The sequence below is a fragment of the Macrobrachium rosenbergii genome, chromosome 8 (genome assembly GCF_040412425.1).
Source record: "Macrobrachium rosenbergii isolate ZJJX-2024 chromosome 8, ASM4041242v1, whole genome shotgun sequence".
NCBI lineage: Eukaryota > Metazoa > Arthropoda > Malacostraca > Decapoda > Palaemonidae > Macrobrachium > Macrobrachium rosenbergii.
In genome coordinates this window covers 32,877,189-32,892,345 of record NC_089748.1, presented here as the reverse complement: position 1 = coordinate 32,892,345, position 15,157 = coordinate 32,877,189, and the positions used below count along the sequence as shown (strand labels likewise).

The 15,157-nt window shown below is 42.5% G+C and overlaps 1 protein-coding gene across 1 annotated transcript in view; it reads left to right on the top strand.

Annotated features, from left to right (window-relative positions):
- Positions 1-3,602: 3,602 nt before the first annotated feature.
- Positions 3,603-15,157, top strand: part of LOC136840670 (coiled-coil domain-containing protein 137-like) — a 38,583-nt gene continuing 27,028 nt past the window's right edge. The window contains exon 1 of the mRNA XM_067107379.1: positions 3,603-4,077. Coding sequence (XP_066963480.1) covers positions 4,001-4,077 — 77 coding nt within the window. The 5' untranslated portion in view covers positions 3,603-4,000. The remainder of the gene's footprint in view (positions 4,078-15,157) is intronic.

The window sequence follows — 15,157 nt, the reverse complement described above, 5'->3', positions numbered from 1 at the left end:
GAAGACACATCAATTAGGCTCTTGTTTTAAACGCGGCCAAGACGGTTCCTTCCTTCTCTTTCCTTCCCCCTTCCCCTCCCCCCTCCCTCCCTCCTTCTCTCCCTTCCTCACCCCTCACCCTCCCCCTCTTCCCCAAAATAATAATATCGTGATGCGCTAATCGGCCTCGATTCGTTATCGGTTGACAAATAGACCACCGGTCTGGAAAACAAGATTTCATTTTGTGCTGAATATTTTAAAGTTTCCCCCCACCCCTTCGCGCAATCACAGACTTGTCTCTCTCTCTCTCTCTCTCTCTCTCTCTCTCTCTCTCTCTCTCTCTCTCTCTCTCTGAGAATGAGCTTTCTTTACGGCTGCCGAATGTTTATTATATGATTAAAATTTAGAATTTTTGTGATTCGTTCTTGCATCGTCACCCTTCATCAAGTATCTCTCTCTCTCTCTCTCTCTCTCTCTCTCTCTCTCTCTCTTCTCTCTCTCTCTCTCATTGAGTGAGCTTTCTTTACATCTGTCGAATGTTTATCATATGATTACATATTTTTATGGTTTTTATAATTCGTAAAGTAACGTATCCTTTCATCATCATCATCATCTCTCTCTCTCTCTCTCTTTCTCTCGTGGGTTAAAGTTTCCCATCCAACTTCGTATCTGAAGATATGCCTTTATTTGGTAGTGATTCTCACGAAAAGCTATATCATTCTCCTTCCAAATGGAACGCGACGAGTGGCTCTCTTTCAAACCTCAAGTCTACTCTGCACCGTAAGGAGCGTTGACTGCCCTAATCTAGCTAAGTGAATTTTAACATCTTCCACCACATCTCTCAACCAATTACCGTTCCCCCTCAGTGGCTTCAACCCTCCCTCTTCATCTCCGACATTTTTTTTTTCCGAGTATGACCGCCCTCTCTTTTCGCTGCCCTTCGACCGTCAACTTTATTGTGTGATCATTATGATTCTCTCATCGTCCACTTATTTTCCCTTTCTCCCTTTTTCGAAGGGGGTTAGTACCATCAGTGCGCCTCCACGCGTTGGACTGTAGGCATTAGTCAAGGTTCTTCGCAGCATCCCCTCAGCCCCTAGCTACAACCCCTTTCATTTCTTTTACTGTACCGCCGTTCATATTCTCTCTCCTACATCTTACTTTCCTCCACCCTCTCCTAACAGTTGTTTCATCGTGCAACTGCAGAATGTTTTAACCTCCTGTTTCGCCTTTAAAACCTCCTTTACTTTCAATTTCCCTTTCAGCGCTGGATGACCTCATAGGTCCCAGCGCTTGAACTTTTGCCTACATGGTGTATTCCAGTTCCTCCTTTCCTTTGCTTTCACCAATACTGATCTAGATTCCACGAAGTTTTTCAGGGTAGGGTGACCTTGGCAGTTATTCACTATACCTCGGGAATAACTTCCACCCAAGGGGATCTATAACTGCTAAGTGCTTCGGGTTTTGCCAGCAGTGGGAATCGAACCGCATCTGGACTGGAAGCGACGACGCACAGTGACTTTTGACCACTGAGCCATCAAGAGAGGTGTACAAGTTGAGATCGACTCGGCATCGATATGAACCGACCTCCACCTCGTTAGTAAATTGTATGTTAAGCGATATTTGTGGCCTAATATTTGTAAATATAAAAAAAGAAAATGTTGGGTGAACATGACAAAAATTCGCAAGTGGCCACACTCACAATATATATATATATATATATATATATATATATATATATATATATATATATATATATATATATATATATATATATATATATATATATATATATATATATATATATATATATATACAAAAGTAGTCCACGTTTATTAAATATGTGTAGTTTCAGTAGCATCTAAGCATTAGACAACCCAAACTTTTATGTTCCAACTTTTAATGACTTCCTTTCCTTTCCTCTCGGCTGCTCGATCTCACTTAGATTTAGGTTTAAGAATTTCATTTGTGCTTCAGTTTGAAAAATCCTTGGCGTTATTTTGCTTTCAGACTGGGTAAGTGACTGTTTCATAGACAATTATCTATTCGTTTGTGTTTAACATAATATACTTTATTTTTTGTATTTCTTCCGGTAATGTTCCAAATATTTGATTATCTGTTTGTTTTAATCTTTTATTTCTCTTGGTAATTTCGGTCAGCTTCATGACTTCCATGCCATACATACAGATTAGCATTGATAATCATTTGAAGTACAGCTTCCCAGTTATAATCCAGCTGCAGGTATGATGGCCTAGCAGTAGAGGGGGCCACGGCTAGGCATATGGTGACCCAAGAAAGGTCTGGGTTTTGGAGTGCGTTATTATGTGGGTCATCTCTGTATACCTGCTCAGGGATCTATGTATCACACACACACACACACACACACACACAATATCTGTATCAGGGACATGACAAAAAGGGTGAAATTACTCTGAGTGTGTGGTAGGACTTTACTACTACTAGACAACCTGAGAAGGAGGCTTTGTGCCCCCTTGTACCTCGAAATGTCTGCGAGTATCTTGCCGGAAAGGGGGGCACCAGAGGAACTGCAATTTAGGTCTGGATTCACCATTAGGGTCCGGTTCTTAGAAACGGGTAATGGGCGTAATGCATACAGTTGAGGTTTAGGGCCGGCGGATTAAGATCGATGGTTGGGATGGTACTCGGGGCCTGCAAGAAAATGCAAGTTTATAATTCTGTGCTAATACGACACAGAGAAACTGTCAAGACGACCATTTATCAGGAATAGTTGAGGAAGTTACTTTCTGTAGTGCCTGTCCGCTGCCTCTGCAATACGCGATAACTATGATAAAAGAGAAATAAGAGATGATTAATTCACGTAGACGGCTTTGAGCTGCCATTAGAGAGACCAAATCAAATAAAATGTTTTAACAATCGTTTTTAGAATAGTTGGTGTTATGCTGTGTGAACAGAACCGTATAAGAGAGAGAGAGAGAGAGAGAGAGAGAGAGAGAGAGAGAGAGAGAGAGAGAAGAGAGAGAGAGAAGAATATTATAACTTCAATTAACTTAATTCTATCCACAAAGTCAAATGCCCTTCGGGTATAGAATGGTACAATGAATAAGGCTGATTTCCTTCTATATGTTTTAAACGCAGTATTCTAAATTGTGCTAAAAATCTATGCCTCACTTTTTGTTCGGTAAACCCAGATTGTAACTTGTGCTACTCCCATTTACTTTTAACGAGAGACTCTTTTATTTTATGGTTCCTGCAAGTTTTGTATATGATATATATGTGAAGGCTATTTGTCTGATATTGTGAACAGCAATCAGTAGATATAAGTTCTTTGATATGAGCTACAACCTTGACTCATACAAGTAATCTTGCGCTTTTTTTTACACATTCTGTGAATCCCCTTGTTAGTATTGGGATCATCTGGACCTGTTCTTTTATAAGTTTTAATTTTCTCTTGTTGGTTTTGGAAATCTTTTCGGTTATGATTATTTCTCCCATGGGTCTTGTTGCTATTAAATTTTGGTTAAGTGCTTCGAAAGAAGGTTCAGGTACGAGATATTATATGTAAAAGTGTGTTCCACATTATTCACGTACTTTTCCTATCGCATGGTCGCAAAAAATATCACCAGTTTTGTCGAGATAAGGTCGTAGAAGCGATGATCTCTTTGCGAGTGCTAGTTTCTTTCCTCAAAAAAGAATGAAGTTTGTTTACGTTCTCTTACGTACGAAGCTAGCAAATAACATGACCATTTATGAAGCTGACCTAACAAATACTTAGGGCTTGAAATTATAGGGATCAGGGATTAATATCTGTTCTGTTTTTCACCTGACAGGTATATTTTTAATTTATGATCATATTTCACTCAGACAAACAAATTGTAAATGAAGCTTTAAGATAAAAAGTTAATATATAGTAGTGTAAGAATTTTCTTCGTTAGTGTTAGCGCTCGCTGAAAGTATTCGCTTGTGTGTCACATGTGGTCCAATTTACGACGATAAGTTTTTATAAATCACGTGTTAAATATTCTTGTTATATACCACAAAAATGGCGAGGCGACCTGCAAAGAAAAAGCATCGCGGGATTAAGGATCCATACAAACAAATGGAAGAGCGGTTTGAAAAGTAAGGACATTGTGAAGTTTGTTGTAGCCTACTTTAGTACGGTAGGGTACTGGGCATGACAGTAGCCTAGCTACCCTAGGCTAGTTCTTATGGTACCTACTGTATATGTTAAAGGTCATTGAAATTTGTTAATATTCAATAGCACATTGGTTTTTGGACTTATAATGCAGAGGGGTCTTGATATACATCCAGGTGCTAGGGGTACTGGGGGAGGAAGCCCAAGGTCCCCAGGGAAGGTTAGGAAACGTCATATAGAGTAAATGATCACTCATGACACACATCGATCACTGAATTTTCACTTTTCACTCGATATTTAATTGGTGAAATAGCAAAGAAATGAAACCCTTAAGAAAACCATTCAAAAGATTTTAGTTTCATTAACAAAATGAGCCATAGGAAACTGCCATATACGGATTAAAATAATCATGTGAAGTCTTCGTAAAATAAGTGTTGAAGGCAATTTTGAATCCAGTATGGCATCCCTCCAGATGATGTTGCACCCAGAACCCCCAGTGCACACTTCCTTCCGAGTGCTCATTTAAAGGTGTACTGAACACTAATTGCGTATATATGTAATGTTTATTGATATTACTCAAGATTTTAGTTGTAATCAGAATGATAAAACATTTTGTTGCCTAGCCTATACTAGTGAAAATATGAGACATGGAATTCCTGTCTGTCATGTGGCTAGTTGAACTGAAATGCATTTTTACCTTTAATCCATGGTTTTATCCTTACTGACATCACAACTGAAACTCCACAGTAATTATTTGATTGTAATTATACATATTTTGTTCATAATTTGGTCAAAATACCACTTAAAATATGTGAGAATGTTGACTGTTTGAGAGTGGTTTTTACAGCACTTTACCCATCAAAGTAAGCGAAACTGTGGGGGAACAATTTTCCAGCCTTATTGTACATCTTTTGCTACAAACATCCAAATGACATTTAGTGAATTGTTCATGATAAAAATGTAGTATTTTTTTTGTTAGGACTTTTCATTGATATAAGTCCATATTAACATGTAAACTTCTCAGAAATGTAATGTGTCCATATGAATGTTACCACTTTGGCAAAAATGCAAGAAAGTTGACTATGACATTTTATCTAGAATTAGTACGAGAGTCAAGATGCCATGACGTCAAAATACAGGACTAAAATAAAGGTTTTAAATCCAAAATTATTACTTAAAATACCATTATATTTGACAAAACTTACACTGTATGTAATATTTATATATTACACTGTATGTATTATATATTAATAAATAAAAAAATGACAGGAAAACGTGAAAAATAGCTACATCATAATGTTCACAGCAAAAGCATTGAAATTTGTCTCAGGAATCTGGTTTGTTCCAATAACAATGAATATTTTCAAATGAATTATAATGAACACATAATACATTTGCTCAATTTGTAACCTTATTCTGGTGTTTAGCTATCTAATTATTTGAATATTATCTAGTGCTCTGGCATCCTGAAAATTTGCTAGAGTTCCCCGTCCTCGGCCCGATGGCCGCCAGCATTTACCATTGGTGTAAAGGAAACGGTATCAACGTCTATGGGTACAAATTTTTTGCACATTTAACACAGGAAATGGGCAGTTTGTTTACACAAGTGACTTGGCAAATATTGAGACTGGCGTCTACTTTGAAAGTGTTTTAAGTAAAAATTTTGAGAGCGTCATGGCCAGTAAGTTAGCATCGCACAAGGCTAAACCTTAATGAACATCTGTTTAATCGGAAACATGTCATTGTTTCATAATTTAGGAGAAAACAGTTACTTTGATAGGAATGTAGAAGTCTTGGCGTGCTGTGTAGAGGGTGCGCAAGTCTGAGTGATGCTGATGGGGGCACATTCAAATGCATTTTCTGGAAGTGTTCAGAGCGGGGGAATTACACAATGTGCCATGGCCAGATCATTTACCCTAGGTTAGGGTAAGGGCTAGTTTGTAGGGAGCAGATGCAGAGCAAGGAGACAGAGTTAGGTGCGAGAAATCTGATGTGAAAATGGGGCCAAATCTACCCTTTCCAAGATTGCTGTATCCTGACCTTACCTTTCTAACCTGCCTGAGGATTCCATGCCCTGACCTGACCCTGACGGGAGGGGATTCGCCCCATCTGGCCACCTTAGTAACCTAACCTTTAATAGAGCATCTTGCCCTGACCTAACCAGGAATTACCTTCCTAACCTGACTTAGGTTGCTGTGCCCTGATCTGGCTTGGGCGCCTCAAGGAACACTGAATATCAGATTCAGATCGGTGGGAGTCAATTTAGGAGATGAAATTACCAACGCCTAACCCTGTCTTCCTACTCTTCATACTACACAAAATTCATTAGTAGGCCTATATTGGTTTTGGGGGCATTAGAATGCTGAGTGAGTAGTCATGTCTTATGTACTTGATGGGTTTAGGGGAGAGCAGAAGCCCCTCCCCCAGCCAGGTTAGGGAACAGTGTTTAAGGCTAGGTCAGGTTAGGTCATATCCTCTGGTATGTCTGTTAGTCAACAGGGGCCCTGCACTCTGCATTTGCTCCTTGAAAATTTGACCAAAATTATATACATAATTTTCTTATTGTTAATGATAGCCTAATGGAACCCTGTAGGCTAGCACCCTATGATTTTGGGTGGGTGGACCACCCTGAGAAAGCTGGTTTTTGCGGGGGTAGAGGTGAAAGGCAAAGCTGTGACAAGGCCTTTTGGTAATATTTCAGGGAATTATGCAATAATAGACAGATTTGTGGACATTTTACAACCCCCCTTCCTTTGACTGCATTCTCAAAGCCTGAAAAGAATGTTGTCTACACCTGGGTGTCAGACTAAAGAAACATACCAAAATACAAACTTACACTAGGTGTTTTGTGATCAGTGGGTATAACTTTGTATTCAGATACATGGTCAGACTTAGAAACCCCTGGAAGATATCAGTAAGAAACCAGTGGTTGACAGTCATTTTGCCCTAAGCCTAAAATGACCAGAGACCATTTACTAGCCTAGTTGTGACCATTATAAATTCAAACTTATGGTCTGGTTTAACTACCCTTTCAACTGTAGTAGTGCTTACAGATTTCAGTGAAAAATAAACATGACCTTACTGCCCCATAGCCTAGTTCCCTGACCTGGAAGGTGGACTTTGTCACCCTACTCAGAGAAATTTAAGCATTGCTGAACTCAACACAGCATTTTCCCCCTTTTCAGGTTTATATCCCACACAGGGGTATACAGAGTTCACCCTAGGAAAAACAGTCATCAATACTTTTATAGGTAGTTATGAGTTTTACATGGAAGGAATACTCTTTAGCAAAGTAATGTTTTATACACAGTAAACCCCCTGTATTTGTTCTGTGACAGACACCTCCCACTTAGATAAAATCTGTTAATATTAAAACCCCTAAAAACACTTAGAAAGTCCTATTTTGATAGTTCAAACAAAAAAATTGTAAAAATGCTTATACCTGAGTATTTTAATAGTTTTATCACAAAAGTGCATTTAGTCATGAAAATGATCAAAATACAGTAATTAGTGGAATCTTTTTCAGTGAAAAATACCGTGAATGTTAATTTTTGCAAAATAAAAATGTGCATAACATTCCACCTGAGAAATATTGTAAAAGGTGAGGCAGCAAGGGGTTTTACTTAAGAACTTTATAATAAAATATATATCTGCTTTTAGCATTGATATCTGTCAATGCTGTTCCAGTGTGAATCCAGATGGACGCTATTGAAAGTAAAGGAATACTTGCTATTTCATAAAAACAATGGAAATTTCACTCAACTATAAATAAGTCAAAACATGGAATCATTGGAGAATGTCAGTGGAGAAGTGCATGGCTTGATGATAATCTAGAAATGCAGTCATTTATTAGCAGATGACAGTAAACTTACGTTACTGCAATTATACCGACCATATTACCTAAGTTAAAACAATGCTTTTTACAGGAGTCCGAAGGAACTGGATGTAGTTCAGACTTCGCAATTACAGTATGCTGTAGCTAGGCCTGGATGTGCACTTCTCTCTGACCAGAATATTAAGGAATTGAATATAAAACCAAGGGAGGGAGATGTCATCAGTAAAAAATTGTACAGTTGTGTTTCTTTTTCCATAATAGACACAGTGCAGATAAATGAAAAGCAAGAAGAACAGTGTTAACTGTGTATTTAGTAGGATTCAGTAGTTATAAAACAGAGCAACAGATAACCAGTATACGAGGAGTATGTTATTTATTAGGAGGTACAAGATGAAATGTCCATGAGAATGCCTTTTGTCGCTGTTAAAACTAATGCATAAGTATGATATAGCCATCAGTTACCAATTTGTAATTTAGTTTTCATAACTTTATTGGAGTGGTTGCTGGTTTGTTCAGAAACTCTCAAGATTCTTGACCTAGTTTTAGCTGGATAGATAGTAATTTTTCATTTAATTTTATGGATACTGTATATTGACAATGAAAGATAGCAAGATTAAGTAAAAATCCAGATGTACATTGTTTTGCTGTAGTCAAGATAATTTCAAATGAAGGACTTAGTTCATCAGAGTAATTTCAAATGAAGGACTTAGTTCATCAGAGTAATTTCAAATGAAGGACTTAGTTCATCAGAGTAATTTCAAATGAAGGACTTAGTTCATGAGAGTTTCCTTAATATTATACAGTTTAATCTTTTATTTAATTCTTAATAAGTTTCTCATCCTCTTCCATCTTCCTTCTATTATTCAGCTTTTCTTTCAGCGATGGTTACAGCCACCATGATATTCTAAGGTCTCTCTCAGTTTACAGTATACTTCAAGGCTAAGGATATAATCATTGTAGTGTATTTTTTGTTTTAGCAGGCTATTATCTTGAAGTCTTGGCAATAAAAACAGCCAATTTGCATGTGATGTGCTCTTCAGTTTTAAAACTTGTTGCATGATTTCTTTTTGTTCATGAAACTTACCTGTCAGATATATATATAGCTGTATTCTCTGTTAGTCCGACAGAATTTCAAATTTCGCGACACACGCAGTGGCAGGTCAGGTGGTTAGTACCCATTCCCGCCGCTGGGAGGCGGGTATCAGGAACCATTCCCATTTTCTATTCAGATTTTCTCTGTCGCCGGTGTTGTCAACAACTGTTGTCTGCACCTCCGTCATGGATTTGCTTTTTCACTTGAGTATCTTGTTTGTCTTTTGGTTTTTTGACTTGGATCGGGCTAGATCGCATACGCTTTTTTGACTTTTCTTTGGTTTTGCTTTTTCCTGGGATCATTATGTCTGGGTCTAGTTCTGCTAGTTATCGAGTTTGTGTGATGTCTGAATGTAAGGTGAGGTTGCCGAAAGCTTTGGTTGACCCTCACACTGTATGTTCTAACTGTAGAAGCATATATGCATGTTGAATGATAGGTGTGATGAATGTGCTTTTTGTCTGAAAATGAATGGAGAGACTTATGATAAATATGTGAGAAAGTTGAGCGTGATCGACTGAGGAGGTCTTCCTCCAGGAGTGCTTCTCTTTGTCAGAAGTGTTGATGTCACCTGTTAACCCCCTGTACCTTTAGATTCCTAACCCTGTGGTTTTGTCTCCAGCCCCTGAGATCGTGCCAGTGGAGACTAATATGCTTTCCGCCATGATGGAATCGATTCGTGCATTAGAATCTAAGGTGTCAGCTCTCCAAGAAAAGTGTTGTGAAGTGACTAGTGCCCCCAGTGCAGTGGAGGGGGCGTCAGACCGGCCCCATCATGCCTCTAGGCCTGGACCTCTGCTGGACTCCCAGGACTCAGGGAGAGAGCATGTCGAAAGCCGAAGGAGGGTGACGGGGAACCCCACCGTCTGGCGTCCCTTCGGCAGGTCCTGAAGACGTTTCCCAGGCTGCCCAGGCGCGAACTCGTGTTCGGGTCCTGAAGGATTGCTTCTCTTCTTCTGACACGTCCTCCCACGCAGGGGTTGGAACCGTCAGTTAGACTCTCGCCCTCTTAAGAGAAGCTTTAGGGAGGAGGACGCTTTCACGTCCTCTCTCTACTCTGTGCTCCTCTCCAGAGTTTTGTGGATGCCATCCCAAAAGAAGAAGTACAGGACGTCATCCGAAGAAGACGCTTTTTGAGCGCCCAAGAGCTCTCCTCCTCAAGAGAAGAGGATTAGGACGCCCCTCGCCCTTCTGCCTCTAGGTTCAGTCCTTCTCCAGAGAGAATCGTCACCAACGAGGACCTTATTGCCTCCATGCAGCAGCAACTCTCCTCATTCATTGCAGAGAGAGAGTCCAGGTCCTGTCGGGCCGGAAGGATGTTAGACTTCCAGTGAAGAGATCTAAACGTTCTCCTTCTCCTGCTCCTCGTTCGTCACCTTCTAGAAGTCCTGTTGCTCCTGCTTTTACTGGTCTGGAAGGAACCCTAGACTCATGCTGTCCCCGGAGGGTGTTGGGGAGGACCGTCTTGTTTCTCGTCACCCCAGGACGTCCTCCCTCCCTCATGCTCTAGACGTCACGTTCTCCTTTTTGTTGATGACGCGCCTCCTTGCTGGCTCCTGACGTTCGCCATGCTGCCAGACGCGACGCTGCCTGGCTGCTCGAGGGGACGCCCAGGCGTTGCAGTCCAAGACGTCCCTTGCTGCGCAAAGCCTCGTCATGCTGCCAGGCGTGGCGCCCCTGGCTCGCGTTTTGACTCCTTCAAGACGCTCCACCTGCCGTTGCTGTCGGCTCTCGTGTGGTTCCTGGTTCTCCTGCTGCTTTGCACGCCAGTTCCTCTTCCAAGCAGAGGTCCCTTTGGCGTGTTTCCTCTCCAACTTCTCTCTGCTCTTCCCTGCGCCCGATGTTGGAGATGGACTCAGGTCTCGGAGTCTGAAGATGAGTTGAGGATCAGTCCTCTTCTTCTTCAGGACTACCAGATTCCTCGTCAAGCTGTTGAAGGAATTGTTTCCTGACAAGTTTCTGCCGGCAGTACCTCTCTCCTCCTTCTCAACTGACTTCCTTCTAAGTCTAGGAAAGTCTTCTGATTTTGTGAAGATGACTAAATCGCTCTCCACTAAGCGGGCCTTCAAGAAAGTCCATTTGTGGATGGACTCCAGGAAGGCTCAAGTGCAAGTCTTCTTTCGCCCTTCCCCTTCAAGACTCTCGGGAAAAGCAGGAATGTGGTATGAGACAGGAGAAGACTTAGGCTTGGACGTCTTCCTTCCTCATCTAAAGGGAGACTTTGCCTCCTTGTTGATTCGAGTAGGAGGTCTCATCTGTCGACAGCCAAGGTTCCTGGACTTTATCTGAGATGGACCATCTTTTGAAGGGCCTTTTCAAGACGATAGAAGTTTTTAACTTCCTTGACTGGTGCCTTGGAGCTTTGGACCTTAAGTCTCGAGTCAGGACTGATCTCCATTGTCTGGACCTTTGTTTAGCATCTTGTCTTGCATGGACAAGGCGGTCCGAGATGGCTCTGACGAACTGGCCTGCCCATTTGCGTCTGGAGTGCTAAAGAAGAGGTCACTTTCTGCAACTTCACGGCGAAGTCCGTCTCTCTTGGCACAGAAAGGAGAACTGTTGTTTGCTCCCTTTCCAGTCATCTTTTCCCGGCCCGATGGTAAAGGACATCGCTGCAAGCTTGCAAGAGAAGTCCACACAGGACCTGTTGGCTCCAGTCATCGACGCCCTGCAGTTCCGTGACCTCTTCCGTCAACCCGTCAGCATTCACCCAAGATGAAGAAGCCCTTTCGTGGAAGATCATCTTCGAAGCCTTCTTCTCGAGGAAAGAACCTCTCGAGAGGTAAAGCCCTTGCTAGAGACCAGGGGCAAGAAGTGATGTGATTCTCCTCCAGATACCGGTGGGTGCCAGGCTTCTTTCGTTTTCAAGGCCTGGAAAGTGAGAGGGGCAGACAGTTGGTCCCTTTTCGGTTTTAGAGAAAGGGATACAAGATCCCATTCCTTTCTCCCCTCCCTTAAGCCTTTCGCCCTTGGACCTCTCTCATCCTATCATCCAGAGAAACAAGAGATCCTGTTCAGGACCTGCTGCGGCAAATGCTCGAGAAGAGAGCAGTAGAACAGGTCTTAGACCTGAATTCCCGGGCTTTTACAACAGGCTGTTCCTGGTCCTGAAACAGTCAGGGGTTGGAGACCTGTGCTGGATGTCAGCAGCCTGAACCATTTCGTTCGTGAAAAGAAACTTTCAAGATGGAGACGGCCCAGTCTGTTCTGGGGAGCCTTAAGACCAGGGATTGGATGGTATCCCTCGACCTTCAGGACGCCTATTTTCCACGTTCCTATACATCCTCAGTCAAGGAAATTCCTGAGGTTTGTCTTGAGGGGACAGGTGTATCAATTCAGAGCTCTTTGCTTTGGCCTGTCCACAGCTCCCATGATTTTCACCGTCATCATGAGGAATGTAGCAAGGTGGCTGCATCTGAGGGCGACGAATCTGTGTCCTTTACTTGGACGACTGGCTGATTCGAGCGTCATCGAGGGACAGAGGTGTCTGGAGGATCTACAAGCAACTTTGAACCTGACGAAAAGAACCCTGGGACTGCTGGTCAACTTCGAAAAGTCACACCTGACCCCGACACAGTCCATCGTGTATCTGGGGATTCAGATGGACTCAGTGGCTTTTCGGGCTTTTCCGTCCCAAGAAAGACAACAGCTGTGTTTAGAAAAAGTCCTAGCCTTCCTGAGGAAAGAAACATGTTCAGTGAGGGAATGGATGAGTCTGCTGGGGACCATTTCCTCACTGGAAAAGTTTGTTTCCCTGGGAGACTGCATCTCAGGCCTCTTCAGTTCTTCCTGCAAGACAACTGGGAAGACAAGGAAAATCTCGAGTTGTCTCTCAAACTTTCCTCAAGGTGAAGGAGCATCTCAGGTGGTGGTTGGATCCCTCGAAGCTTGGCAGAAGGCCTTGTCTCTCAACCTTCCGAACCCCGACCTAGTGTTGTTCTCCGACGCGTCAATGTCGGGTGGGGAGCAACACTGGGGAAGAAGAAGTGTCAGGCACCTGGAGAGGGGAACAGGTGTCCTGGCATATCAACCTGAAAGAATTAGGGGCGATTCTTTTGGCCCTTCTTTTCTTCGAAGATCAAGTGTCCGGTCACACAGTCCAGGTCAACGCGGACAACACCACAGCTCTAGCTTACCTGAAAAACAGGGGAGGCACTCATTCTCGTTCCCTGTTCGTCCTTAGCAAAAAGAGATCCTGTTGTGGGCGAGTTCCAGGAACGTTACGATCCTGACGAGGTTTGTTGCAGGCGTTCAGAACGTGAGAGCGGACCTTCTAAGTCGGCAGTCATCAACTGCTCCCGACAGAGTGGACTCTGAACCAGGAGGTGTGCCAAAACTGTGGGGTTTATGGGGTCGACCCTTGGTAGACCTGTTTGCAACCTCAAAGAACAACAGGCTTCCGCTCAGTGCTCTCCTGTCCTGGATCCAGGAGCAGTATCAATAGACGCCCTTCTTTGGGACTGGTCTCGTCTGGACCTTTACGCTTTCCTCCGTACAAAGATCCTGGGAGAAGTGGTCAGAAAGTTTGCGTCGCCGCAAGGGACACAAGGATGACTCTGATCGCCCCATTTTGGCCTTCGAGGGAATGGTTCCCAGAGGTCATGTCCTTCCTGGTAGACTTTCCAAGATGTTGCCCTTGAGAGTCCAGATCTACTCAGACAGCCCCACCCTTCGAGTACCATCAAAACCTCTCCGCTCTGTGTCTGACTGCATTCAGACTATCGAAATGCTGGCCAGAGCGAGAGGTTTTTCTAGACCAGTGGCAAGAGCGATCGCCAGAGCCAGGAGAACATCTTCGATCAATTTTTACCAATCGAAGTGGACCGTCTTTAGACAGTGGTGTAGAAAGAAGGGGATTTCCTCCACCACGACCACTGTGAGCCAGATTGCAGACTTCCTTCTTTTTCTTGGAGTGATTCCGAAACTGGCAGTCTCTACTATTAAAGGGATATAAGAGTATGTTGTCATCTGTCTTTTAGGCACAGAGACTTGGATATGTCAACAATAGAGACCTGCATGACCTCATTAGATTGTTCGAAACGACTAAGGTGCTTCAGTATTTGGTTCCATCTTGGAATTTGGATGTTGTTCTTAAGTTCCTGATGTCCAAGCCCTTTGAACCCCTTCATGCTGCTTCTTTGAGGGACATTACAAAGAAGACGTTATTTTTAACCGCTCTAGCAACGCAAAGAGAATCAGTGAATTCATGCAATATCTAAGTCAATTGGTTTTAAAGGGACGATAACGATGTGCTCTTTCAACCGCCCTTTCTTGCCAAGAATGAAACCCGTCTAACCCCTGGCCCAAGTCCTTTGAATTGAAAGGTTTGGCTGAAATTCTGGGTCAGGAACCAGAAAGATTGCTATGCCCTGTTAGGGCTCTAAAGTTCTACTTGGACAAGACGAAAGAGTCAAGAGGTCTTGATGATAGGTTATGGTGCTCGGTGAGAGAGACCTGACGTCCCCATGTCAAAGAATGCTCTGGCTTTCTTCTTGAGGTCCACCATTCAAAAGCCCATTCATGTTGTCAGGAGAGTGACTTTAAACTTTTGAAAGTTAAAGCGCACGAGGTTCGGCTGTTGCAACGCCAGTGGCCTTTCAAAAAATATGGCTCTGAAGAACATTATGAATGCCACCTTTTGGAGAAGTCATTCTGTGTTCGCCTCTCATTACCTAAGAGGACGTAAGAACAGTGTATGAGTCTTGCTGTTCATTGGGACCTTACGTTTCGCTGATACTTTCTTGGGAGAAGGAGGCAGTACCCATCCTATCCTTTAATGTAAATGGTTAGGAATAGTTTTAAAAATTTTTTGGTTATGTTTTTATGGTTGTGGGGTAGACTGTCCCAATCAGTCTTCTTTAGTTCCCAGTTTTTATCTAGTCAACGATGTTTGGTAGGTCAGGTGGTTATTTTTGTCTCTTTGCTTCCTTCTTGTATGGCTGGATCTGGTCACATAGTGGTCACGTCCCGTTGACAGATCATCTGGAACTCTCCAACCATATAGGTCACTACCTCGTTGGAAACTCCAGTAAAGCAGAGCGCAGACTTGGGTGACAGTAATCACGAAGTCAGCTATGCTAAAAGGTAAGGAACCAAGATGTCTAATCATCTACATTGTTTTGTTTTCTCAAATCCTATG